At 33.6% G+C, this 27930-nt stretch overlaps 2 protein-coding genes across 3 annotated transcripts; one reads left to right on the top strand and one right to left on the bottom strand.

Annotated features, from left to right (window-relative positions):
* On the bottom strand, nt 1-13261 carry Vps35 (Vacuolar protein sorting 35). The gene is made up of 18 exons (XM_090116200.1): nt 13139-13261; nt 12920-13000; nt 12654-12774; nt 12094-12287; nt 11461-11589; nt 9015-9100; nt 8464-8656; nt 7540-7668; nt 7107-7211; nt 6531-6679; nt 5617-5836; nt 4587-4693; nt 3693-3861; nt 2771-2868; nt 2017-2195; nt 1335-1468; nt 698-871; nt 1-174 (listed from the first exon to the last, which is right to left on the bottom strand). The coding sequence occupies exons 2-18, from the start codon at nt 12992-12994 to the stop codon at nt 16-18; spliced, it is 2421 nt and encodes an 806-aa protein (XP_089972326.1). The 5' UTR covers nt 12995-13000; nt 13139-13261; the 3' UTR covers nt 1-15.
* A 495-nt stretch (nt 13262-13756) lies between these two features.
* Nucleotides 13757-27435, top strand: LOC149897554 (trafficking protein particle complex subunit 12). Of its 2 annotated transcripts, none has more exons than XM_090116141.1 (11): nt 13757-13952; nt 14037-14281; nt 14617-14697; nt 15014-15094; nt 15673-15853; nt 16957-17114; nt 18393-18536; nt 19072-19215; nt 24974-25140; nt 26634-26757; nt 27053-27435. In XM_090116141.1, the coding sequence occupies exons 1-11, from the start codon at nt 13823-13825 to the stop codon at nt 27299-27301; spliced, it is 1704 nt and encodes a 567-aa protein (XP_089972267.1). In that variant the 5' UTR covers nt 13757-13822; the 3' UTR covers nt 27302-27435. The 2 variants fall into 2 exon arrangements, with proteins under 2 accessions (XP_089972267.1, XP_089972266.1); XM_090116140.1 differs by having other exon boundaries at nt 14028-14281.
* Nucleotides 27436-27930: the final 495 nt, after the last annotated feature.

Genomic DNA, 27930 nt, shown 5'->3' with positions numbered 1-27930 from the left:
TTTTTAAATTTTTTTTTACGACAACACTAGCCCCTCATACCCGAGTCCGTCCGGGTCGGGGCACTCCATTCTGTTCTTGAGATGCTGTAGTGTGTTGTGAAAGTGTTTAGTAATCTGTTCCACTTCCTCGGATTGGTCCAGATTCGCTAGCTCTTCGCGGATTTTCTGTATTATCTATGGAAATTTTATTGGCTGTTAGTTATTTAAAATTACAATTTACTTAGTTATTAATAGCGAGAGAAAATGGAATATGTATGCATGTAGCGAGGTTTATTTATTTTTTTATAATTATGATATCTAGAATTAATTACTTACTACGTAAACATTTAAAAACTTTTTGTACTGTAAAAATTAGACAAGTGATAACGGCGTATATTAGATATAAGCAATAAAAATGTTGTGGACTATTTATGTATTCCAAGTTTAAGTTCTCACGAAGACAGGAAATCAGCCAGAACAGCTAGTAAGTAAAAAAAGACGGGTTGCACTCCGGGAGTGCCGGCAGAAGTGAAAACTTGATTATTAACGTTGAGCATGTTTGATATTTTGGAATGGTATCCGTCTTACGCTTTTTCGATCAGGTCACGTGTCCTGACGCGAGTTTAAGATTTTATACCCATTACAGAAAAAGTGCTCAACGCCGCTAAAGAAGTTTTCACTTCAAAAAAAGTTTTTTTTTTGTTTTTTAGCTACTTACTGCCTCAATAAGATTAGTGGTGAGTGCCTCATTGCCCCTTTCCCGTAGCAGGGCATATCTGCCCAGTAGTTCAGCCAATAACTGCGCTTGCACACCGCCGTCCATACATTGCTGTGCAACTCTAGCTGCTTTCTTGAGGCAATCTAACGCTCGCGTCGCTTCGTTTAGTGGCCACTGGGAAAAAATAATATTTGTATTTTTTATAGCTATAAATGCCATTTGAATATATTTTGAAGTGAAATAAAATCGGCATTTTTTATCACATAGAAAATGAAGTAAAATGCCCAGCTAGACTCGTGGCCTGTATCGTGGGCATCAATTAAAAATAAGAAGAAACAAACAAAGGAAGCGGGTTCGAATCCCGCCAATTGATCGATTATTTTCCACTAACTGAAAACTTTTAACGGATTTTTAATACGATTATTAATTATTCATGTAGAAATTTTAATGAAGTAAACTGGTCAAAACATAGTATAATAAGTCTTTACCTAATTAAAATTAATAAAAAATAATTAAAAAAAACCTTTTAACGCATGTGTAGATAGATAAATAAGATTCGCAAAACAAACATAATAATAATCTCACACTCATCTCTTTTTCTCTCTCTCTCATCTCTCTTCTAATCTCTTTTTCTCACCTGTTTCCCATCCTTAGCTCCCTTCCAAAAGAGATGTGCACACAACGCCACGGCTCTACTCTGATCAGGTTTCTTGAGCAACTTGCTTGCTGCTAGAGCGCAGCCCGTGCGCATCGGTTCAGCATTTTCGGCGCCTGTACGAGCAAAAAAATGTAATTAATTGGTGTAACTATTACATAAAAATAATCGAAAATGTTATAAGCAGCGTGTGTTCGTACAATTATAAAATGTATCAAAAATATTACAGTGATACATTACCAATTTTATAATGGTTATTACATTTTAAATGTAAAAACGTATTTGCTATTTACTGTTAGTGCATCTAAAGGCTGTTAGATCACTTGAAAGCTTACCAAGCTCACAATGATCTTACAAATTAAAAAAAAGACGTGTGGCACTCGGAGACTGCCGCGGTAAAGCTATTGCATGCTATGCCTTCAAACCACACCTCCGCGCCCGTCGGAGTGGGGAGCGTGAGGTTTTTTCGTTACGGAATTTCTCGATTCAGTCCCCGCGCTCAAGGCCCGCGATAGAAGCTATGCAATAGCTTAAAATTGTCCGCACATACACTGTCAGAAAATATTCCCATCTCCAAGTATTTATAAATTTAAGTACGTAATAAAAAGAAATATCAAATCTAAGTAACTACACACCCAAAAATTTTTCCTTAAAAATAACTCACCAAAACAGTTAATCTGCTCAAACGTGGCTATAATAAGAGTGATGGCTGCCAATTGCGCTTTACTATCCGATATCTCATCCTCATATAGTGAGAAAGCTTGCGAGAGATATTCGTAAGCTATCGTTTCGTGATTGGCAAAACCAATCTCGCTTATGGCTAGCGCGCCTTGTAGGTATAATCTGGGGAAAAATATTGATTTTTATTAAGTTATGTCAATCTGTCTTCTGTATAATTCAATCTTAATATATATAAATCTCGTGTTACAATGTTTGTCCTCAATGGACTCCTACACCACTTAACCGATTATAATAAAATTCGCACACCATGTGCAGTTCGATCCAACTTGAGCGATAGGATAGTTTAAACATGTAGGTACCACGGGTGAAGCCGGGGCGGACCGCTAGTTTTTTATAAATATTTGAAGATTTTATAAAGAAATAGAAATCGTTCGATCTTGCGGCGTCCGCGTCGCCGAGGTGAGGTAAAAAACGCAGGATGAATCCCGCGTCATAATCACAATCATTTTCTATTCTTTTAAATTGTGTAGAGCTTCTTTTTTTAATCACCCCAAAACTTGAGATGAATCCAAACTTTTTTATATACCTATAAATAGTGAATACCAACATTTGTTAAATATACTTTCAAAATTAAAAGCCTTCAATTTATTGATGCTCAGATTTCCTAAAATCAAGAACTAAAACAATATGTAAAAAGCGAACTATTAACATAAAGAATAAATGTTCAAATTAATCACCTTAGAGGTAATTCAGCGAGTTCAGCTTTCACCAACATACTGATAGTCTGATGACAGAACTGGAATATTTTCTGACATTTCTTCTCCCACATTTCATCCTGAAAAGAAGCAAATTTTATATAAAATTGAACCTTAGTAATTGGTCCTTACAATCCTTGTGGACGAAAACCGCATTGCGTTCAAATCTACAAGATAATAACAATTTAAAATCTATTCAAATTTGATCCTTATTACTTATTATTTAAGGTACAAAATTAATCAATCAGCCGGAACCTGTTGATCACTACAATATAGCAATAAAAAAACTTACAATTCAAAATTAAAATTATTACCTGATCCTTGAGTCATAGAGACAAATGCTATGCAGTATGTACACATTATTATTTTATTAAATTTTAGCTATTCAAAATTGAACCTTATTACTTAGTGCCTAAGGTCTTCATCGAAAATCCCTAATAGTGCTCGATTATTCAATTATAGCTATTCAAAACTGAACCTTATTTCTTGATCCTTGAGGTCCTTATACACGACTATGCAGTACACATTATTATTTTTTTAAATTTTAGGTATTCAACATTGAACCTTATAACCTAGCTCTTAAGGTCTTTATCGACAAATCCTATATGGTGCTCAATTAGACATGAGCTATTCATAATTGAACCTTATTACCTGCTCCTTAAGGTCCTTATACACGAAAGCAAGTCGGTACGCGTGAAATACAATTGGTCGGAACGTGTGTTGTATGCGTTTCGCTCGGATCAGGTCCTTATACACGAAAGCGAGTCAATAAGCGTGGAATACGACATTCAATATTAGCTATTCAAAACTGAACCTTATTACCTAGCTCTTAAGGTCCATATACACAAATACAATATTGATCGTAATTATTCAAGTTTAGCTATTCAAAATTGAACCATATTACCTGATCCTTAAGGTCCTTATACACGAAAGCAAGTCGGTACGCGTGAAACACGATCGGTGGGAACGTATGTTGAATGCGTTTCGCTCCACCGCCTTGTAATGCTTTTCTTGCCGCGCTAAGTATTTGGTATTGTTGGTCCGCTGAATCCGACTTGAAGTGATGTATTAATCTGAAGGAGCAAAATAATAATATTATCAAATTATTATCACAAAGTCAACTGTCGAGTCAATATTAAAAGAAAAGAAAAATTGGTTGTTTGTAAAGTAGGTTTACGATCGAGATGTTTACGTGATAACATAATACAGTGGCAGCGCTCGAGATGAGACGGGAGATCGGTCCGTCTCTCTCTCTCGTTATACCTGCGATCGCGCTCGTGAGGTTTTGGTGTGACACAAGTTTCTAAACATGTCACCCGACTAAAACGATTTTAAAAACGTTATCACGTTAAAAATCTAATTTTACCACGTGCATTCAATTCAAAATGGCGACTCGCGTTATTTCTCTCCAAAGTTGAGAACTAGGATTTTTGTTATGTCCCCATAACTAAATAACGTAAGTCAAAACCGCTTTTTCTCCACCTTTTGCAGAGCAAACATAGCTACACATTGCATTAATGCAAATAAAAATTATACAAGGCTTACATTATTACGCCTATGCCGTTACAATAACTTTACTTGAAAAAGTTCAATGTCTGAGTTATTATTATAATTATAATAAAATTGTTACATGTTACATGCAGCTGTCGAATATTTTTCTATTGATAATAATACTACACTATACTGTTTTTAGTTTTGTATACTTATATTAGCAATAAGTTTTATATGTATAGTTTTATTGAAGAGTAATAAAGAAATAATAATATTAATTTATATCCAAAATACTATAATTAATTACCTGGCTAAAAGCCCTTGTTCCTCCATGAAATCTTCAGCGTCACACTCTTCCGGCTGATCAGGTTGGTCTTTCACCAACACATCGACCATAGTTAATACTGCATCCACCTATATAGATAAGAAAATTTCATTTTAATAAATACTTCTATAGTTTTTATAGCATTACTACACTAAATAAGAGATACTTTATCCAAAACTAGCTGCGCTCCGCGGTTTCACCCGCGTGGCTCCGCTCCTGTTGGTCTTAGTGTGATGATAAATAGCCTATAACCTTCCTTGATAAATGGGCTATCTAACACCGAAAAAATTTTTCAAATCGGACCAGTAGTTCCTGAGATTAGCGCGTTCAAACAAACAAACAAACAAACTCTTCAGCTTTATAATATTAGTATAGAAGTATAGATTACTGCTGTGACACATATTATGACTTCTAAAACTTCATTGTCAAAATGAAGCATTGCCCCGTTAGGGTGCGTTTCCACCAATAATGTGCGAGGATGTGTAGTGAGGAATGTGTTAATTGGGGGATAATTTGAAGTTTGAAGCGATACTTTTGGCTATTTACAAGAAGCCCTTTCACACCAACTTGCCAAGTTAGGTGTGAAAGGGATAAAAAAACATACAGGCGTCATTCAAGGTCATATTTTCTTGTTACAAGTTAATGGTCATAGTGCAATCTCCAGTGTATTAGATATAAGCTTCTTGGCTATTTACAAACACATACCTCACACATTATTGGTGGAAAAGCACCCTTAAGGCAGCAGACGCAAGTCCGAATCCTGCCTCATGATCGTTATATCTATACTAATATTATAAAAAGGAAAGGTTTGTAATTATGTAATTATGTATGTATGTATGGTTTTCACGCATAAACTACTGGACCGATTTTGATGAAATTTGGCACAGACAATCTGTAGACCCTGAGAAAGAACATAGGCTACTTTTTATTGCGAAATATGTACCACGGGCGAAGCCGGGGCGGACCGCTAGTCACTTATATATAAGAACTATTATTTTACAAATTGACTCACATCCTCCGGACTAGACACAGTTGTATCACTTTCCAATACATCAGACACTAAATGCACTGCAATCATGAGCCTTCCCGGTTGGTTCAATCTATTTATCAACGGACCATAGTTCTGTAATTTGATCAAAGTAAGAATATTCTTATAGTGGTCTGCAGGGAGCTTGAGGATCTTCATCAGCTCTTTGAATACTGGTGTGTTGTGTTCTATGTGGGTTTTGCCACTGAAAAATTATAGTAAAATTAGGGATTTCTTGAAGTGCTAAAACTTATATAGAGTTTATTATTTTTTGGTATATATGTCGCAGTCAAATTGTATTATTTTTAACTTCTGATTACGGATTCTCGACATATCACAAAATGCCAAGTCATTGTAAACGGCGAAATAATACAATTTGCCTGCATCATATTATATATTACACACATTACATAGTATGTGTACTAAGTTAAAAAAAATGAAATCCATAAGACAAAAAAATATTTATCTTAAAGGAACAGGCTTCAGGAAAATTGAATCCAACATGCCTAATTGCCTACAGATTATTGAAAAATACTTGTATTAGAGAGAAAGGCAATTTTAGTTTGTTGAAGATTAAAGTTATAAACTATTAGCTCAATTAAATTGCAAAATTAATTAGGTTGAAAAAGGCAACCAATATACTAAAATTGTGATTTCTAAAGCCTGTAACACAGTTCTGAACTAACAAAGGCTTAAATTTTCAAATTATAACTGTATTATTTTAAAACTTTTTCAATAAAGATTTTTTCTATTTTCTATTTCTAAACAGGCTTCAGGAAAATTGAATCCAATATGCCTAATTGCCTGCAGATTGTTCAAAGAAAGGCCATTTTTAGTTTATTGAAGATTAAAGTTAACTATTATCAATTAAAATTTGACTTATTTTTTCCTACACTTACCTACTCTGCTGAATATCAGCACAGATCCTATCAGTATGAGCCAACACTCGGTCCACATAGCTCAGTTTGTCCGGATGACAGCGCTGAGCCAATTTTAGTAGAGCCAATTGTAATGACAGCATGTCTTCTGGCGGCATGTCTGTGCGACTCTGGTAATTAAAAAAAGTTAAAGGTTATACAAGAATTTTGGATTCTCTTTGTCCAACTACTTAAGTAAGGTAAGGTAAAATAAATCCAACAAAATTGAACATTAAAAAGTACCCTAAATGAATTACAGGATAATAAGTAGAGTACGGTATTATGCCAATGTTCACACTAAATTTCATCTATACAATAACACATTTATTTGAATAGAAATGAATTGAATTTGCACAACTTAACTTTAGTATAATATTAATGAATACATTTTATATTCTTATTAAAAAATTAATGTGAGAATGGTCCTATTTGACACATACACAAACTTTCACCATTATATTAATAGTATTTTTTTTTGTGAAGAATAGAAAATAATATATTATTATAAAGCATTTGAATGCCATAAAACCAAAATATCAAATTCAGTATGACTTTTACCTGCGTAATGGCGGCCACTTGGTCAGAGAATACTTCAAACAATTGCACCTCTTGCTCCTTTCCATCTTCTAAAACCACGCTCAAGTTTATATTACCTTCATTTCTCTGTAAAAAAATAAATTTTATTGATAAAAATACATTATTACTCTGCTTTACAGAGTAAACCTTACCAATTAATAATTATAAATGAAAAAGTAAATCTGTCACTTCTTCACGCCTCAACCCTAGGACCGATTTGGCCAAAATTTAGTACAGAGATAGCTTGAGACCTGAGAAAGAATATAGGACAGGTTATATCTTGGAAATTTCACAGTAACGGGAATTATGCGGGCGAAGCCGCAGCCGGAAAACTAATAGGTCCATAATATTTTTTTAAAATAATTAACTTTACGTTTTATATTAAAAGGAGATAGGTAAATAACCGATTTCAGACCTGGCTATACGCAGCTAAGCGTTCAATAAGAGCAATGATGATGTTCTTTATATTCACTCCTGGTTGTAATTCAGCACATGACTTGAGGAACGGTTGAAGATTCGCCAAGTGGAACTCGTCAGGGAATACCTAAAAAAAATATGAAATCTATAATAATATAACATAACACGCGACACAAGTTGCGTGATATTTGTTGTTTTAGTTATGTTTTGAAGAGGGTAATCATTGCATTCTATTTCTTTTTTCTGTTACGTACTTTTCGTATTCCAGTTAAACAAATACTACAATATTTTGTCTGACTTCGAATTAAGTATGAATATGCCACTGTTTATTCAAAGCAAACATTTGTTTAACAACAAACAGTCAACATTATATTACACAGTTAATTTCGTCTTTTCGAAATTAAAATAAAATGTTTCTAGCAACATTGCTGATCAACATATACTGGTACAAATAGGCTTTATATTTTTAAGCTATTGCATAGCTTCTATCGCGGGCCTTGAGCGCGGGGACCGAATCGAGAAATTCCGTAACGAAAAAACCTCACGCTCCCCACTCCGAGGCGCGGAGGTGTGGCTTGAAGGCATAGCATGCAATAGCTTTACCGCGGCAGTCCCCGAGTGCCACAGTTTTTTTTATGTATTTGGAATAATTTTTATTTTTCTCTCTTTCGACTGTAGTTGCGACAATCTAACCATTGTACCAACGGAATGTTCTAGAAGGAATAAATCTTCCTTCTCACCTGTATAATACACTCCATGAGATACTCCTGTGCTATCGCGTCTCTACAGCTGACTACTTGCTCCAGTATCCTCGGTAGCACTAATCGTCTATAATCTTCAACCCCAACTGACTCTAGTTGAGACAATCTCACTATATTTGTAACAATGGAATGTTCTAGAAGGAATAAATCTTGATTCTTACCTGTATAATACACTCCATGAGATACTCCTGTGCTATCGCGTCTCTACAGCTGACTACTTGCTCCAGTATCCCCGGTAGCACTAGTCGTCTATAATCTTCTACTCCGACTGACTCTAGTTGAGACAATCTCACTAGATTGGTGCCAACGAGGATGCGTAGTTCGGAACGTTCGCGTTCGCGACGTTCTTTATCCCTGTGAAAATGTAAAATAGTAGCTATGTATATGAATTTACAATATATTTAACAAAGATTATAACAATTTTATAAAAATGGTGAGCATAAAATACTAATATATTGTCAAAAAATATCGAGCAACGTTGTATAAAACATTCATTGCTGTTACTATTTTATTTCGTGGTAGTAATATTCAAAGCCGGTTGTATCAATCATTAAGAAACTCTGCCTAAAAGACGTGTAGGCAGAGTTTTGTTTCAGATAGTATTTGAATATGAATGTGAGTCTAGTTTATTTTACATCAATGGAATAAAAATCTTTTTTCATTAACTTTATTCTGCAATTATTATAAACCTAATATCATATTAAGAAAATACCTTGAATGGCCTTGATGTTGCATTCGCACCCACAGTTTGTTCATTTCAGCGAAGTTCATTAACACAAAATCTATTGCATCGCGAACCTACAATAGATGAATAAGAATATTGTTTTATGAGTATAGAAATTACATATTTATTAATTTGTAACTGTATTTTTAAGGATACAAGTTAGACAAGACTGAAAAATTGTCATAAATTTTACAATTATTAGTTGAGAAGTGATCCTTATTTTGTTTCAAATCGACACTCGTTTTTTGTTACAATTGACGAACATTCTTACAATTTGTGAAGTTACAACTATATTTCTAGACTACAAGCCCGCATATGAAAAAAATATGGGTCAAATGAACCACCAGGGGTCATATCTAGAACGAAAGAAGAGCAAAAAATAATAAGATTCATCACTATGCCGTCACTTGTAAGCTGTCCAACTGAGTGCAGATGAGAATTGAAAAGTACAGGTAGACTCGGTAAATTTTGGTCATATATTTTTGTACGGCATTCTTAACCATCGATAGATCCATTAAAAATAATAAGAAACCGCTCAGTGCCGTACAAAAATGTTGGTCCACCAAGTCGGAATTTTTATTTAATTTCCGAGAGTTACCGGGGGTAAATTTGGTCATTTGACCATGTACGGCATCTGTGTCATACTATTGCTATACTGCTTTTAATCCATTATTCCGCAACGCCGTACAAAAATCATGGGGACAAGGAGAAAAAATCGAGAGTTGCAATCCCCTCTCTTTCCCCACTCCAGGGGGTCATTTGACTAAGTACGGCTTCGGTTCCAAAACATTATCTAGCACTCAAAAGTACTATTAAAAGCAATGCCGTCAAAAAATAATTGTTCTTTTAAATGTATACCAATAATCATCTTAATTTCATCGAATTCTTGATATAAAGAGCTGTAAGGTCATTTGACCCTGTACGGGAACTTTTTTTTTAACATGATATTGTAAAATTCAATTGTTGTATAGTATTGCCGTTCAAAAGAAACCGTTCTAAAAAAAGTTATAGAGAAATGCAAAACCAGAAATTTTGTTAAAGTTTAAACATCGTAGATTAATGAAATATAATAGTTTTCTACACTTTATTCGTTGTTTTAAATAGTATAAACATAGATAAATTAGGAAAAAACGATGCCGTACATTTTTGTGCAGACCACATCTTTTAGGCTGATGAAAGCGACGAAAGCTACAATTTTAAGGGTGCTTTATGGCCATTTGATACAGTACGGCATTAACATATTTTTACCCAACTATGGCAAAGCAAAAGGAGGGTTATGGTTTTGACAGGTCATGTATGTATGTTCATCTATTCCCTCGTAACTTCTAAACTACTTAACAGAATTCGACAAATGACACATCATTAGAAGCGTCTGAATTGTTCACTGGATAACCAGCGACCAGCTAGCTAAAGGCTATATGGGGTTTCACAAAATCTAATGTGGCGCCCTCTAGCGGACAAAACATACAGAGTAAAAAAATAAAGTTAAGATAAATATGCCGTGATTGGTATCATTTGAAAGCGCTTTACTTGTACATTTTGAATATGTATATATTACTAGCATTTGCTTGTGACTTTACCTGTATTCATGGGCTGATTGCATATAATTCACATCTTTTCGTTCATAGCTTTTTTATTAGTTCATCAATTTAACGGAGTCCATTCCACTTGACTCCGACTTTCCAAGGTGATAATTAACCACCTCGAGCTTCTTAATATTAATGTATATTTATATTTTATTATCAAAATATAAAGCAAACATTTCGTTATATGGATTTTTTCTTTTTCAGATTTTTCCCCTTTGAACCAACGAAAATGTACGGCACATGAAAAAATATTATCTATGCATAAAATACTTTAAAAATAAATTTATTTCGTGTTATGTCAAATGACCCCCTGGAGTGGGGAAAGAGAGGGGATTACAACTCTCGATTTTTTCCCCTTGTCCCCATGATTTTTGTACGGCGTTGCGGAATAATGGATTAAAAGCAGTATAGCAATAGTATGACACAGATGCCGTACATGTTCAAATGACCAAATTTACCCCCGGTAACTCTCGGAAATTAAATAAAAATTCCGACTTGGTGGACCAACATTTTTGTACGGCACTGAGCGGTTTCTTATTATTTTTAATGGATCTATCGATGGTTAAGAATGCCGTACAAAAATATATGACCAAAATTTACCGAGTCTACCTGTACTTTTCAATTCTCATCTGCACTCAGTTGGACAGCTTACAAGTGACGGCATAGTGATGAATCTTATTATTTTTTGCTCTTCTTTCGTACTAGATATGTCCCGTGGTGGTTCATTTGACCCATATTTTTTTCATATGCGGGCTTGTAGTCTATTCATGGTTGTTATTAAGTTGAACAAAATTAAAAAACACAAAATTACTAATATTTTACATAATAATCAACAAATCTAAACTCACAGTGCCTTCATTTTCATTAGCTGCTTCAATTGTATCAGGTAGAATGTTCCTGGTGCACTGTAGCAAGTAGTTCCTTAGGAAAAGGCCACGCAACGGATGTTGAACACCACGGCACATCTCTACAAGATCCTGTAGAAAAAATTTTTTGAAAGAAAGTGAACAAATTTCCTTGAAATATTAAATGTTAAGTTCATGTAAAACAAATTCGCGTTTTACCCTGTTCATATAACAGCCGTAAGCATAGTCGTATCGTAAGCGTATTGTGCTACGCGCAGAGAAAGAATGCGATATGTGCATGTAAATTGTCAATAATATACACGAAGCTTTACGACATATAAACACATTTTCATGATAATATGCTTACAAGATGACAATAATAAATACTTATCTGTGAAATGGGTTTCTGCAGCTGTCTAAAATAAGAATTTTGTGTTTCGAAATGTAGCATTTGATTCAATTTAATTTGTGTTTAATTTACTTTGCAATAATATCCATTTAAAATGCTTATTTGTAACTTCAATAAATCTCTTCTCGAGTTGATTTTATCACAAACATATAGACAGTATGTTGTAAGATTTTGTAAAAATTTACAAAATATAAAATATGTGAAAAGGAATAAACAAATTATATTACCTTCAACAGATCTCGCCTCAAATTAGTGCTAGTCTTTATATACACCAGTCCCACAGTGATCAGCAGATAGAGTCTGGGCACAATATTGCCAGCATATTGAACAAGTTCATACAGATCGGCGACTTTACGTCCCTTCTGGAACTCTTCCAGCAAGTACAGTTCGAGGTGACGCAACTCGTCAGTTATAGCCATGTCTGCTTATAGCTAAGGATATTTCAATTTAACTATTTGGTAATAAGTATATTAATTTTGAGGCAATAAAGCTCATCTACTGTTATTATAAACATTTAAATTTGATTTTGACTACTTTTTGTAGTTTGTAACAAGTAAACTGGAATAATTCTCAACCAATTTATAAATTTTTCTAGAGTAAGCTATTAGGTTTATACTTGAATGGGAAAAATTCTTCTGCTCTATTCTTATATAAGTATTCATACTTTTAACAAGATATATGAACAGGTAAATAATTATAAAGCAATCAACCCTTATAAATTATCATAGGATAACAAAGTCCACTACACTAAAAAGACATTAAAATTTGTTGTAAATAAAAAGGATACACAGTTCATAGTAGCTTTTAGGTGACAGCAGAGAAGTCCGTAGCTCTCCTAACATTGTAGAAGCATGCTTCAATGCATCCATCAGCTTTGATTTGTCCAAGCATCTTTTCATTTGAAATGCCTGAAATTTGTTTAAAAATCATACATATTTTCCATGAATTAAATGCATTATGTATATTTATTTACGCACTAAACCCGTCAATTTTTCTTCAGAAATTTAACCATCAAAATCGATATAAGGAAAACAAAACATGAATTGTAAATACCTGTACTTTTACAACATTCAAAGCTTCTTCAAGAAGCTTCTCCTGCTCCTCAACTGGCGAAGTTTGGTTCGTCATCTCCGCCTGTATATAATTCTAATTATTAATGAGAATTCAACAAAAAACAGGATATCTGTTATGCAGAGCGAATATGTGACAAAATAAATATTAATAAGGTGTTTAATCATTTGTATTTCGAGATATATTATTCGAAGTACTAACCTGGTTTCGATAAATGTTGTAAATATCGAAAATTTTCGGTCGATTTGTAGATATTTTCAAAATAAATTGGTAAATTGATCGAGTTCGGTGGGTGTAATTTACTTGTTTGACGACTAATTGACATTGACATTTGACAATTGACAATTAGGAGGTGATTAGGAGTCTCTAAAAGCTGTCCATTCACAGCTGGAATTACAAGATTTTTAGGACGACATCCCAGAGGACCCAGAAAACAAAACCTTGTAGCCTGTATTACAAGTTGTGACTTGTGATTACAATTTTACAAACTGTCTATCAATAGAGAATTTCAATCGAGAAAAGCAGGATTGAAACAAGAAAAAAGAAGTATGTATTTAAATAATAAATAGCGGCTGCTCTTTATTTAAAAATATAAGCAATTTTTACTTCGAAAATGTGTCATGTCAGTCAAAAAATTAACGTTTCTATAAAATCGTAAAGTCGGTGGGTGGCTCTCGTTTTACACCTTTTACACGGCGTGCATTCGTAATTTAAATGGTCACATTATTATTACTCAACAGTTATAATATAATTGTGTTATTACTATTGCGTTACTGTGGTTATTACTATTGCGTATCTCCATAATGTCAATTTGACGTTGACAATTGAATATCAATTAAGATACAAATGTTTTGGTCTTTGATAAATTGATAAAATAAATGTAAAATGGACAACAAACCTAATCTAAGTCAATACTTCGGTGCTTCAGAAGTGCCGCCAGCTTCACAATTTTTCGATGAAATCGGGACGTCACCATCTGAAATGATACAGAGTGTTTATTTGGGTGATAACGAAGGTAAATAATAAAACGGAAAAGTTACATTATTCCCTTGAAGTATGTAATGTGTTACTTTTATAATTGATATGTTAGGTATTCCAGCATCAACTGGCATTCTCGGACCAAATATGAGTGCTTCGTTTAGCCAACATAAGCTCATGCAGGAGGTTCCTTCTACGAATCTCCTCCCGACTGTGAGTGGCTCTACAGCTATTCCCGTGACGAGTCTTCCTGATCCTTCTACTTTCTTTGATACTATTGGACCTGAGCCGCAAATTGGGCCTGTAAAAAGTAATCCTGTATCAACTGCTATAATAACTGAAGCTTTGGATGGATTAAGTATTAAGGTATGTATTATGATTACTGTTTTATACTTTAAAAATAAAATACACTTACAGTATAAGTATTTGGTTTTTAGCAGTTTGTATTTGCTCTGAATTTTATGTACTGTAGCTTGACTGTAGCAAAAGCAATAATGAAAACTGCTTGACTTTCTTTTACGCTTAAAGATTTCACAATTATACATGTAAGAGAAGTTTTGGTACAAACTTTATTCATTTCATTAAATATAAGAATATTCAGGTATCTTTAATTATATGTAAATTAATCATATATATTTTTTTTTTCAAAATGAATTAAGTATGTAATGTTCTATTGCTATAATATATTGTTTGATTAACAGAATCAACCAGTGGACAAGATAGCTGATAGAAGAAGGGATGCCTGGATACCCAATGAGGAAGCAAAGAAAACTTTATTAAAGGTTCACATTTAATTTATGAGTTACTTCAATGTTCTATTACTGAACACATAAAATTAATATTTCGTATAAATTTTACTTAGTCATTTTAAAGTTTTAAATACTACTTTATTATCTTACAATACATACTTGAATTGTATTTTAATGAATTTAAATGTAAAATATTTTTTGTCGCAAATAATTTTAGCATTTCTCAAAACACAATTTGTAACAATAAAAAAAGATTTACTAACAAAGATATTTTTTTCACTTTGTATCTATGATTTGAGTAAGATACTATAAAGTTAGGTAAAAACACCATAATTATTATGCTTTTTAGGCACAATCATCACCAAAAGGATCTTTCTTCCCTGAAAGAGAAGTACTAACTATGCCTGGAATAGTCTTAGAGGAGGAATTGGTAAGTTAAACTTCATTTTACTATTATAATTTATAATTATTTTATTTAGCTACTAGCGGTCCGCCCCGGCTTCGCCCGTGGTACATATTTCGCAATAAAAGGTAGCCTATGTTCTTTCTCAGGGTCTAAGGATTGTCTGTGCCAAATTTCATCAAAATCGGTCCAGTAGTTTATGCGTGAAAACCATACATACATACATACATAATTACAAGCCTTTCCTCTTTATAATATTAGTATGATTTCAAAATTTAAGTTTATGTAGATATTAGAATTTCTTGGCAAATAAAATCTTCACCCATACAGTACTATATTAATGTGTCCGTAATTACTTATCACAGTGAAATATTGAGTTTAAGAAATAGTAAATATTTTGTTTTTATTAGTTATAAGTTATTCTAGGCCTATTGAAATACTTTTCTAAGGCTTGGTCTATACTGATCTTCATTATGAATCTGGCACAGCTTAAATCAAATTGTATAGAAAACTAAAGTAACATTTTTAATTACCTCATTAAAAAAATCACTACTTCTTAATTCAACTTACTCATGAACAATTAAATTATCCCTACAATCCTATAGGCAGACGCACTCCAAGAGGTAGCAGTAAAATACCTGGGTGTAAGTTCAGCTGGCAGCCGGGGGGTGGTGCGAGCTGACCATGTGAGTCGGGATGAAGCTGGTCTCCGGGAACTGCTAAGAACTGGATATTTGAGGGCTGCTGTGAATCTCACTGCTACTCTTATTACTGCGGCCGGACAAGGTATGGTATAATACTAGATTTTGCCTGAGTTTTCGCTCCTGTTCAATTATAAACCATTCCTGAATTCCTCTAATAAAGCACACAAAAATATTCCATTTGAGAACAAACACAATTTGGTACATTTTATTAATGATTTCCGCGAGTTCCAAATATTATGTTGTGTATAGTTGTTTTTGTTTAAAATTTAAATAATTTTATTAAAAGTGTAGCTAAACCATAGATACCGCGCAATACGCGATTTTTATTTCCAATCCTTACAAAATATTATAGTTTTTTCGAATTGTACAATTGTACATACCAGCTATATTCTGCAGGCTACAATTCATCGACTAATTGTAACCCTTACAAGAAAAAGAAAACAACAGTGTATCGTAATTAGTGAATAACAATATAATCCTTTCATACAAAATGAAAAAAATATCGATAGCGCGATGCAGACTCGAAAAAATTTCAATCTACCCACATTCTGCGTTCTTCGAATAAACGCAAGATGTGGGTAGATTGAAATTAAACAAATGACAATACGTATTTCATTTTGACATTGATTGCATAAATAATGTTTTTATTCTGATAGTTACTGCTTTCGTTTTTTATGTAATCATTCAATTGGTATTCTAGAAAAAGAAGATGTTTTAAATAATTGCTATAAACACGTTGATATTGAATTTCTTTTCGAGCAAGTCATGTGATTTATGTGTATTGAAATAACTGAATTTCACGAATGTGTACTATTATATTCTAAAATATTAATTAAGTATTAGAAAATGTAATACCTTCAATGTGGCGTTTCTAAAACGAGGAAAGATCCCAAATCGTAGTGTATTTGTTTTATTTGTAAAAAAAAATCCGGGTGATACAATACTAAGTTAGCATTTAGCTGTGACTATCCCGGTTTTGAATGTTGAATAATAATTTTCATAAGCAATAAATATTTTTTCTTTATTTATATTGATAAAGTTTATAAAAAATGAATACGATATAATATCACTATGAGACTATTATTTTATCGCTCGTTTTATATAGCACACCTTAAAATTCACGATTTGAAAAAATCCGACGTTTACAAATTCAAGCTTTCATTGCCTGAATTTTTTTTACCTCAGGGCCTGGTCGTATGCACAGACCAACAAAACATACACCTCGAAGCCTCCAGCTCTGGCTGACGAGATTCGCAGTAATGCTAAGGATTAGATTACACGAGCCGTTGTTGAAGGAGGCCGAACCGTTTGGCGATTTCAGCAAGCCCGACATGTTTTATCAGGTACGTTCAATATTATACAGGGTGTCCCACTGTTGGTATACTAAGCCCAAAGGAGGTTATAGATTTGCATACGCTAAGTACGTAAAAAATACTTAAAAAATTCCAGACGCATTTTTTTTTCAAGTAGATGAATTCTTAAAACTCTATGTGTACACCCATAACAAGCAACCCGCCCAACTTTGTCACCAGCACATGAGCTATCGTTTAATATTATGTTTTCATAGACAAAATGCTCACATAAGAGAAGCGGTATATGCCGGCTGCGCGAAGCTAGAGAAGAAAACATGGATTTTCAGGAAAAATTTAGCAAAAAATTTTTGACGCAATTTTGTTGTTTAAGTATTTTTTACGTGATCAGTGTATGCAAAACTACAAGTCTCTTCGCGCTTAGTATACCAATAGTGGGACACCCTGTATAGTGAACTAGCGGTCCGCCCCGGCTTCGCCCGTGGTATATGTTTACGTTTTCTCTACATAAAAACCATCCTCGTACTTCAAGGAATATAATAAAAAAAGAATTATCGAAATCGGTTCAGCCGTTCTCGAGTTATGCGCTTACCAACACATTTTGCGATTCATTTTTATATATAAGATTCGTTTTTCTAATATTTAAGATGATTTTTAAAATAAAGATTGGTGTATGAAATTATTTAAAGATAATTTTTACTGTCTGAAAACTTGTCATATTATCCCATTGAGCCCCGAACGGCCCGATCGGTCCACGACACAATAGATTTTCTATTGTGTCTGTGATTCCGGGGGCTGAGTTATTACAGTGTGTAGGTGATGTGTGTATGTTTAATGTTATACATGTATATTGCAGAGGTATTATTATTGAGAAATATCAATATGTAATTTATGAATCATCGGTCTAATTTTCATAATAGAAAATTTGGAAAGTTTTTGTTTTGGATGTTGCATAAAACGACCGCCCAACTTTTAGCCTTAAATATTCTTTCCACATATGACGATAATATTATGTGATTTGCAATTTGATAACTAGGTACATACTTTAATAAAAAGATTTATTTATATTCTAGCGGTCCGCCCCGGCTTTGCCCGTGGTACATATTTCGCAATAAAAGGTAGCCTTTGTTCTTTCTAAGGGTCTAAAAATTGTCTGTGCCAAATTTCATCAAAATCGGTCCAGTAGTTTATGCGTGAAAACCATACATACATACATAATTACAAACCATTCCTCTTTATAATATTAGTATAGATGTCTCACTTCAGCATGCGTAGATATCTTCCTAAATGTTTCATTTAATTATTTCACAGTTCTACCCAGATCTATACGAGAACAGAAGTGGGTCTCTAGTGCCATTTTCCTTAAGGCTTCTAGTGGCTGAATTACCCGGCCATGTCGGCAAGTCGGAGGAAGCTATGGACAGATTGTACATCATGTTGGATGTTATACAGAAGGTATGTGTTAACAAGTAATAATAGTTTGGTTATGAAATAATGTATTAAAAGAATTTTACTATGTTTGCATTTAAATGGCTTCAATATCACTACATAGTATAAAACAAAGTCGCTTTCTCTGTCTCTATGTCCCTTTGTATGCTTAAATCTTTAAAACTACGCGACGGATTTTGATGCGCTTTTTTTAATAGATAGAGTGATTCAAGAGGAAGGTTTTAGTATATAATTTATTAGGTTTAAGTCAAAGCGGGCAAAGCCGCGGGTGGTAAGCTAGTGAACTATAAAGTTGCTGATCGCTCTCTTTGATAAGGAATAATAAAAAAGCTTAGGAATATTGTAGCTTTGTAGAAATTATGCAATTAGTTTTTGAATTTCAATTTTCTTCTATATAATATTACATAAATACACATTATATTTAATAGCCAATTCACAACTTCTGGATATGTTGTTTATCTCATTTATCAGTTACAATGTCGATTAATGAAAAGATACGACAAATTATGTGAAATAGGCTTAATTTTATAAAATTTTTTAGATGCTAGCAAATCTGAATGACAATAAAACTGAAGATGGCTCAGAGACAATAACGGAGGAAGATAAAATAGAGTCGATTAGACTATGGTCCGGCAGGCGGGTTCGGGTTATGCACTCTATAGTCAATTGTGCTATTGCGTTAAAGGTAAGTTTATTATAAAAAAAAATTGTTTATAGGTATGAAGTATATTGATGGTCAATTTTTGTGAATTTTTGGTAGGCCCGAGAATAAGGCGTTACTATTTTTTATGCCCCTAAAATACCTGTTGAAACGGGCATTATGTCTTTTGATTACACATTCCATATTCACCCATTAATTTGCAATATATCTATACATATAATAAAATCGTAGGAAAGTCAAAACTGTACATTGAATATTTTTTTAAAAGAATACATAATCCATGATCTATAATCGATATAGAAGCCAAAAATATAGTTTTTAGAATTTTTGTCTGTTTGTCTGTTTGTCTGTTTGTCTGTTTGTCTGTATGTTTGTCCGAGCTAATCTCGAAAAGTACTGCATAGATTGACTTCAAATTTTGCATGAATATTACTAACAGGTCGTGTGAGGTTTTTTTAAACATATTATCATGCTATCACCTCCGGGGGAGGAGCTGTGAACCTTTACTTTTCTTACGTATTCCGTGTACTACGACAGCGTACAATCTAAAGACTCATGTTTAAATGTTGTTTTTGAGTAAGCCATGCTATTATCTAGCTTTACACTATAAAAACTACGTCATTTACGTAATTTGGGCAGAGAAACTGTTTAATGAATCTTAGTACTATAAAGACAAATTTGATTCAGCGCCATCTATGAGATTTCGTAAAAATCAAATCAATTTACATGTTATCACTACTGAACACAATGTTAAAAATTAATAATTTAAATATAATTATGTTATTTATTTATTTAACTCTTTAACCCATAATAAATCTTCCCTTCCCTATAAGGTGCGCTTATAATTCGTGTGAATATACTACATTTTTAAAAGTGAGGGTAGATGTATATTATTTTAAGTCAAACTAGACACCATTACAGTTAATCTAATATTGATTGTGTTCATTGGTTACATTTTTAAAAATCTTCGTGTTTTAATAATTCGATCACGAGGCGGGACTCTAATACAAAAAGGTTAGTTCGTTGATAATTATTATTCCTTCATCATTTACATGTTGTTAGTAAAAATATACTTTGACTGTTAATACTTTTGTTCAGTATTTATCTATATGATTATTGCTTGGTAATTAATATATTTTCATGTCGTATACCTAATTATAAACATAAGTGTGATGTGAAACTAGCTGGATTTATTTTTACACACTCACAGTCTTATATTTTGTGTTAATGTTAAAATAGTATTAATAGTGTAAATCATAATATTTTTTCAAAGTTAAAAATATTTCCTTTTTTCTGATGGTGTTGCCATCGAATTAAACCGCGCTGTCGTTTCGTTCACAAAAAGTCATGTTATTAGGACCGAATAATATGTAGCCGCCTCAACTTACGGAAACGAGACTAACCTGCGTTGTCTGTTAGTTATTGTATAGTCGAATTTAACGTTACATGGAAATTGGAATCTAAATATATGTATACCTACTTATATTAAATGTGTAGAGGTCAATTCTGCACATGAAATATATTTCCTAAATAACTATCACGAGGTGATTAGAGATCGACATCGACGTCAAAAATGTTTGTCCGTCTGTCTGTCTGTATAACCGTTATAGAAACAAAAACTACTCGACGGATTTAAACGAAACTTGGTACAATTATTTTTCATATTCGTGAGCAGAGCGGCAACTCCATTTTTAAGCTTTCGTCGCGTGTGCGTTCTTAATGCGTGTATCTTAATGGTTAAAGCTACACAGAAATCAAGTATGAAAGAAATGTTCTCCATATTATATAAAAAATATCTCCCGACATCATAAATGTCTATCTTTTATGGTTGAGCTTAGGAGTTCAAAGCTTTCTGATTATATTTGTCTACTAGCTGTCCCCGCGACTTCGTTCGCGTGGAATAGTGACTATGGGACCTATGACCATGGGCTCAGGGTGGGGCAACAATAAAAAATCATTTTTATTTTCATGCTCCCACTCCCGCGCCCACTCGCACTCCCACGCCATATGCCACGTTCAGTCCTAATCCCACGCCCACGCCCACTCCCCTTCACAATTAGTACCTACCAGATCAAAGCCAGGGTAAGCGCCCCACCCAGCCCCACCGTGGCTACGCCCATGCTGAATTACTACTTAACATACAATTATTGAGTAAATACGTACTACCATAAATAATTAAAAGAATTGTTATTAAAATTTCTTACTAAACTGAGCTAAAAAACTTACGTACCAAATTATTAAAGAAAATCAAGAAATGAAATGCCTAACCTATACCAAATAGTTACTACATTTTATTGTAATAAAAAATTATGATTAGTATATAATATCGAAAATCAAAAAAGAAATGCCTAACTAATTCTACATAAAATTTCTTTTAAATTATGTCATATTATTTTTTAGGAACCAGGGGGGGAGAGGAGCAAATTCTATTTCCTTCCTTTCTTAAACGGATGTTTTTAATAATCTATGGTGTAGCCAGTAGCCACTGATCAGCTTAATCGATACTCAGTTTTTATCAAATCCAGAAACAAATCCAAATTAGATCTTTCCTGTCTCACGCACGTAACTAAAGGCTGAAGAGAGAGAGAGCACGTAACTAAACCGTTGAGACGAAGAAAAGTGTATAGAAAAAGGAATAAATAATTTCATAAACTTCCCGACGATCTTTAAAAATAAATTATAACTTTCATTTTTTTCATTCCCACTTTTACCCCTATGTAGGTATAATAAGTGGATGAACCAATTTTGATACACTTTATCTAAGAACCAGCGTCGGAAAATATTCTGCCTAACAAAAAAACCGCATCTAATTCGGTTTACCTGTTAGCCAGCTACGGTGCCATAGACAGACACACACACACACACACAGAAATACATAGCGGTCAAACACATAACACCAGTCTTTTTGCGTCGGGGCACAGAATACATAATAGTAGCTAAACGCTACAGAACGGACACTCTCCGCCTCCCGCCAAAATTAAACTTACCTCACCCCCGCGCGATCAGACATAAAATGGGCCATATTTTTCTGCAAGGACGATACGCAACGAAGATTGACAACATTAATCAAATTGACTTAAAGTCATTTTATTATTTTGGATTTGTGATTATCGTTTTTCGTAGAAAATGGTTAGATATTGTGCTGTTTACGGATGTATTTCATCAGAAAAACGCGAATTTTTTTTACGCTAATCACAAATGTGCCAACCATAAAGCGTTAACACACACATTTGCAGTCTCTACAGTGTGACTGTCAAAACGATCATTTTGTATGGAGTGTCCGGGGTGTGGTCGGGGGTTAAAAATATAATACGACATAATTTAAAGGACATTTTATGTGGAAAATTTACCTATACACCAGGGTAGATAATTTTTGAAACAAAAAAAAATCGCAGTAGGATGAAACCCATTAGAAAAGGATATGATAAAAATGTAAGGAAAAATAAATTACGGTCAATCGGAGTTCGGGAAGTGCGAGGGGGGGAGCTTTTAAGAGAAAAAAATGGTTTCTCTCGATTTCTCGATAATAATAACACCTGCTAATTTTTTTCTACATATTTTAATTGTACAGACATCACTTTTCCACAATTTTATTATATGTATTGATGATGATGATTGAGATTATAACACTCTTAGTCCGTTTTAACTTAATTTTTATTCACCCGCATCAGTGCCACCTAAAAAATCTTTATATATCGAAATTCGAGCAAAGTTAAGAAAATGAGAAATAAGAGTTCTCAAGGATCGTTAGAGATAAGAGGCTTACTATTGACCGAAAACAACATGTGTTATGCCGAACCTGAAACCGCTTCACAACGAGAATTGCGGCTCACAGCTGACCGCGAACGGCATATACTATCCTGTGAGACCGAAACCTTCACTGAGAGGGTATATATAACGTCTCACAGCTGATCGCAAATGGCATATTGTACTATCCCGTGAGACCGAAACCCTCACTGAGAGGGAATTACGTCTCACAGCTGATCACGATCGTCATATTTTATCTCGAGAATTCTGAAACTTTTACTCAATATGAAGACCGTTTGACAAATAATAGGGTGCACCATAATATTATTCGATCTCTCGAAGATGAACATGAGCATAAGCAATGACTAGAGTAGGGACGCGAATATTACCATTATTTGAGACAAGAACGATTAATAAGTTTGTTTAATGAAAGATTAAGAATTGAAACTATTGGTCTCTTTAAACGGACGAATAGCGAGAGGCCCGTCTTACTGCAGACAGATTTCGACACAGTCTTAATGACTTAGAGGTAAACATAGAAGATCAATCTACAAATTCGGTGGTGTGGTCCGACAAAATAATATAAAAGTGGGTTTGCTTATAACCTCACAATTGATTACAGATCATCTTCTGTATAGGCGATATTAACGTATGTTCTTTTTGTAATGCTTTAAAGTGGAGTAAGGAGTCGGCTTTCGTTTGAAGATACGCCGGAACCTTTGAAATCACTACTTTTAAGTTTTAGAGGAACATGTGCAATCTAAACAGTTCTTAGACAATATTAGCTCTTATAGTATTGCGTTTTAAATGATCCTTTGGTGCTCAACAATTATCAGATGCTCCTTTCATTCTTACTTTTAAGATACAAGGTCAAGTTTATCATTTGATAGGATCCCTTTTGCCTGAAGGCCAACCTAAGTTTCTTTAAATATATTTTGTATTCGACTACGACGAATAATCGAATACAAGAAATCAATATTTCTCGAATTTAAAACTGAACTCATTTCACAATTTTAGAACATGTTAATTCATCAGGTTAATCCGTATATATGCGTTTTAAATCGACATTAGAAGCTTTTCCTCAAGATGGTGATATTAATATAAAATTGGTATAAATGCCGATAGACGGAAGTCTATCAGCACTCAGGAATTCCCTGAGCGTGTTATAACGCCCAGGCCACAGTATTACAATTTTTCCTACAGTAGGGCGACGAATGTATTTTCGCATAGCAACGGAGGGGAACTCGTGGGGGGTAAAGTGACGCGGGCCACGTACCACAAACATGTTTAGTTTGTGGTACCGAGCGCGAAAGAAAGTCATCGTGTTTTTAGTAAAGTTACTATCTAAACTAACGTAATTTATTACTTAGGTACATATTCTATAATGGCGCGCTCAAACTGTTAATCTACATTTAATTTAGATTATTATTTTAATTACTAAGAAATGTAGAATTTAAATCACATTCATTCATGTTTTCCTCAGATATTCGATGTCTATGATTTTCGATGATTTTAAGATTTTCTTATCAGAGTATTCAATTTTAATGTAGTTAAATTTTATAAGAGACAATTAAGAACATTCAAAAATAAAGTGTCACGTATTTTTTTTAAACGACGAATGACGAAAAACGACCGAATCGCGGACGAAGTCGCGGGCAACAGCTAGTTTATTAATATTGTGATGAAAAAAATGTATTAAACTACCCACAAGTAAAAAGCACACATCAACAGATGGCTATAACTAGCGCGTTGTTTACACTTTTGACACTATTTACTTTATTTTTAGCATTGCTTAGCCTTATTTCTACAACTTGTATTAATTAATCAAGGATACTTATTTATTATGCACCACCATGATTAATTTAACTATTTTCCTCGTCTTTTTTGGGTTGCCTGGTAGAGATCGCTGCCAGCGATAAGGCCGCCTACTGTACATTGATTAATTTATTGTTAAGTTTATAAAATGTATCATATCTGGTGTACAATAAAGTATTTTTCATTCATTCATTCATGCTTATTTCGAAAACTTCCATAGGACTACAGACTAGCAACGAACACGCTAGTCACACTGCAACGACAAGCAACGAGCGCGCAGCAACAGAGAGCAATAACAAGTGCGTTGTGCCGGTTGCACTTGTTGGCCGGTAACGTTGAAGCTGCTATCACGCATTTGAATGATGCAAGGGTCACTAGGCTGCATATGTGAGTTCTTAGATTATGGATTGGTCTCCGCGCGCGCGCTACGACTAGATACCGCCGGCGTACTTGAAAAATGCGGCAACTAATAGTACGCCGAATTCGGCGTACCCAAGCCAGTCGTGTCACATGCATTGTGTGGAGAGGGCGAACCGATAGTTTATAAAGATTTTGAACAAAATCTGAAGTAAAATGCCTATTTGTGTCATAAAACTATTTAAAAATAATACAACAAAAAATAAGAAAGACACTAGGATCACGTACCATCACTAAAGTTTCGTATTAATCGAAATTTCTCCTTTACATCGAAAATTTTTTCTACGAAAATACGACGCCATACAGTGTTGCCGTACTGCATATCCAAAAAATACACGTGGTTGAGGAAATCTTTTAGCAATAATTTGAACTTTTTTTTTAATACTATTACTATTACTAACACATGTATAAGAAAGTATAATAACAATAATTTATTTCTGTTTAACCATGTTTAACTGACTCATATAATATGTTTTTTTTTTATTTCCGCTTTTTTACTTTTAAACAACCTTTGTGACTATAGTATAGTAGCGTCGCAAGTGGATTTGAGTCGCATGTTCATGGATTCGATTCCCAGCCAGGTCAGGATGAAAAAAAATATTTTTCAAACTTCTTTCCAAGATGCCAGATTTCCCATTTATTAGGTAAAATTTATGTAGCTGGCAGCCCAATTCTTCACACACACTAGCGTCTTTACAAATTGCCTAACACACACTACAGAAATGAGTTGCCGCACTCGCAGAGCTATTGTTTTTAGGTGGTGCGGTATCTAGACGTAGCGCGCGCGGAGACCAATCCTTCATCTAAGTGTGAGTTATTAAATAATAAATTATTTCTTCGTATAATATTCTTGTAAAAATAAATAATAGTTAAAAAAAACTAAAAAAACACGCTTTTTATAGAAAACCAAACTAAAAAATAGAAAATATTTTGCAAATTGAAAAATGGAATAATTTTATCAAATTAGTGTATTGTCATCGGTCCTCAATAAATCTACAAAGTTTGAACGAAATCTGGCCGTTTAAAGTGGGTCAAAATCGCGCCCAAAGAAGTCGGTTACAAACAAACATACAGGTGAAGCTAATAAAAAAAGCGTGTTATTAACGGTCTTACTAATAAAATGTTACCCATTCGCTTTGCAATGGATTAGTTATTGCAATAACCTGTCTTGTTTTTATGATTGACGTTTCATGGGAGCAAGAGCAGGACACAGCTATGGTAGAAAATGGTAGAAATTTATCCATTGTTTTACATTTTATTAGTAAGACTAAATTAAAAAATTAAACAAGTTCATGCGTTTTCAACACTTAAAACTTAATATATTATTAGATATTTATCAATAATGGTATCTATTTGGAAAAAAAAATCATTCAGTTTAACTACCTAATTCATGTTTATGTCAATATTTTAATTAAGGCAGTTCCTTCAATATATTGATTCATTATTATTTTTTTATCTTGTAGATGCCCAACCCCTGATGTAAGAGAATACGTGGATATGGGATTGATAGATATAGCACATGGAAAATATCAAGAAGCGTATAATAATTTCGCTAGAGCTGCTGATCAAGAACCAACTAATATAATGGTGAGTTTTCATGAATGTTGTTTATTTTATTGCAATTTTTTGAGAATAGTGACAGTTCAGTCAATGAAAAAAAATACAATAGTGTAGCAGTATTTTAAAGTGAAGTTTTTAAAATGTCGGCAGGTAACGGGAATTAAGGCATGAAGTTTTAGAACCTACATTTTTACATTCCCAATCTTTCCCTACCACGTTAAAATAAAACGAAGTTAAGTTTCGTGTCGGCAACAGGCAACTGTACCTATTTTATTTGATCTTTTTGTTTATGAATATAACCAACACAATAATTAATTTCCAGGTCGCTAACAACATAGCGGTATGCCTTCTTTACATGGGCAGACTGAAGGAAGCGATCACAGTCCTGCAAAAAGCGATACAGTCAGACCCAGAACGTGCACTCAGCGAGAGTTTACTAGTTAATCTGTGCACATTACACGAGTTGCAATCAGCAAATACGGGAGATAAAAAACTAGCTCTTTTACGTTTACTGTGCCAACATAAAAGTGACACGATACCAAATGTCGTGGAAGCGCTAAAATTGGCTTAGTCATCTGACATTGACGTTAGTTTTGGCGGGAATCGTTAAAAATTGTGATTATTTATTTCGTAGCGATGTATTAAGTTGAAATTGTTTTGTTGTAAGGCCAATAAATATTATTAAAGTATATAAAACTGTTATTTTATTATGGTAGTGCACTTAATAAGACGTAAATCTGTAATAAAACGTATGGACCGTAATATAAGTTAAAGAAAAGTCGTATTCAACTCCAAGTGAACGAACGTTTCGTGGTTGTTTTTTAAACTTGCTCTACGATACCACTGAAACCACACTCAATAATATAAAAAAGAATTGCCTCAGAGAATATAATATTGCGTCAGATTTCACTACATTCAATACTGGTATTCAAGCCTATTTTAAGGTAGGTAGGCTTTCTTTATGTGTAAGGTTATTTATGGGCTTTTGTTTATTGTAAAATATTACCTGCGTGGTGTTAGTTCAGACTTCAGTGCATTCTCACAATTATAGAAGCCAATTAATTCTCCTATTGTTATACCCAGCATATTATTCGGAATTTTTTACTTCCTGTATAGTTTATAGTTACCTACACAATTTTACATACTTTAAAAATATAAATAACATTATATAAGATCTAGTTTTTAAACTGATAAAATTAT

Source organism: Colias eurytheme, chromosome 25 (assembly GCF_061535395.1).
Source record: "Colias eurytheme isolate Ceu_HAF_F1 chromosome 25, ilColEury1 Martin Lab GWU primary, whole genome shotgun sequence".
Taxonomy (NCBI): Eukaryota; Metazoa; Arthropoda; class Insecta; order Lepidoptera; family Pieridae; genus Colias; species Colias eurytheme.
This window is presented reverse-complemented; position numbering and strand designations above follow the sequence as displayed.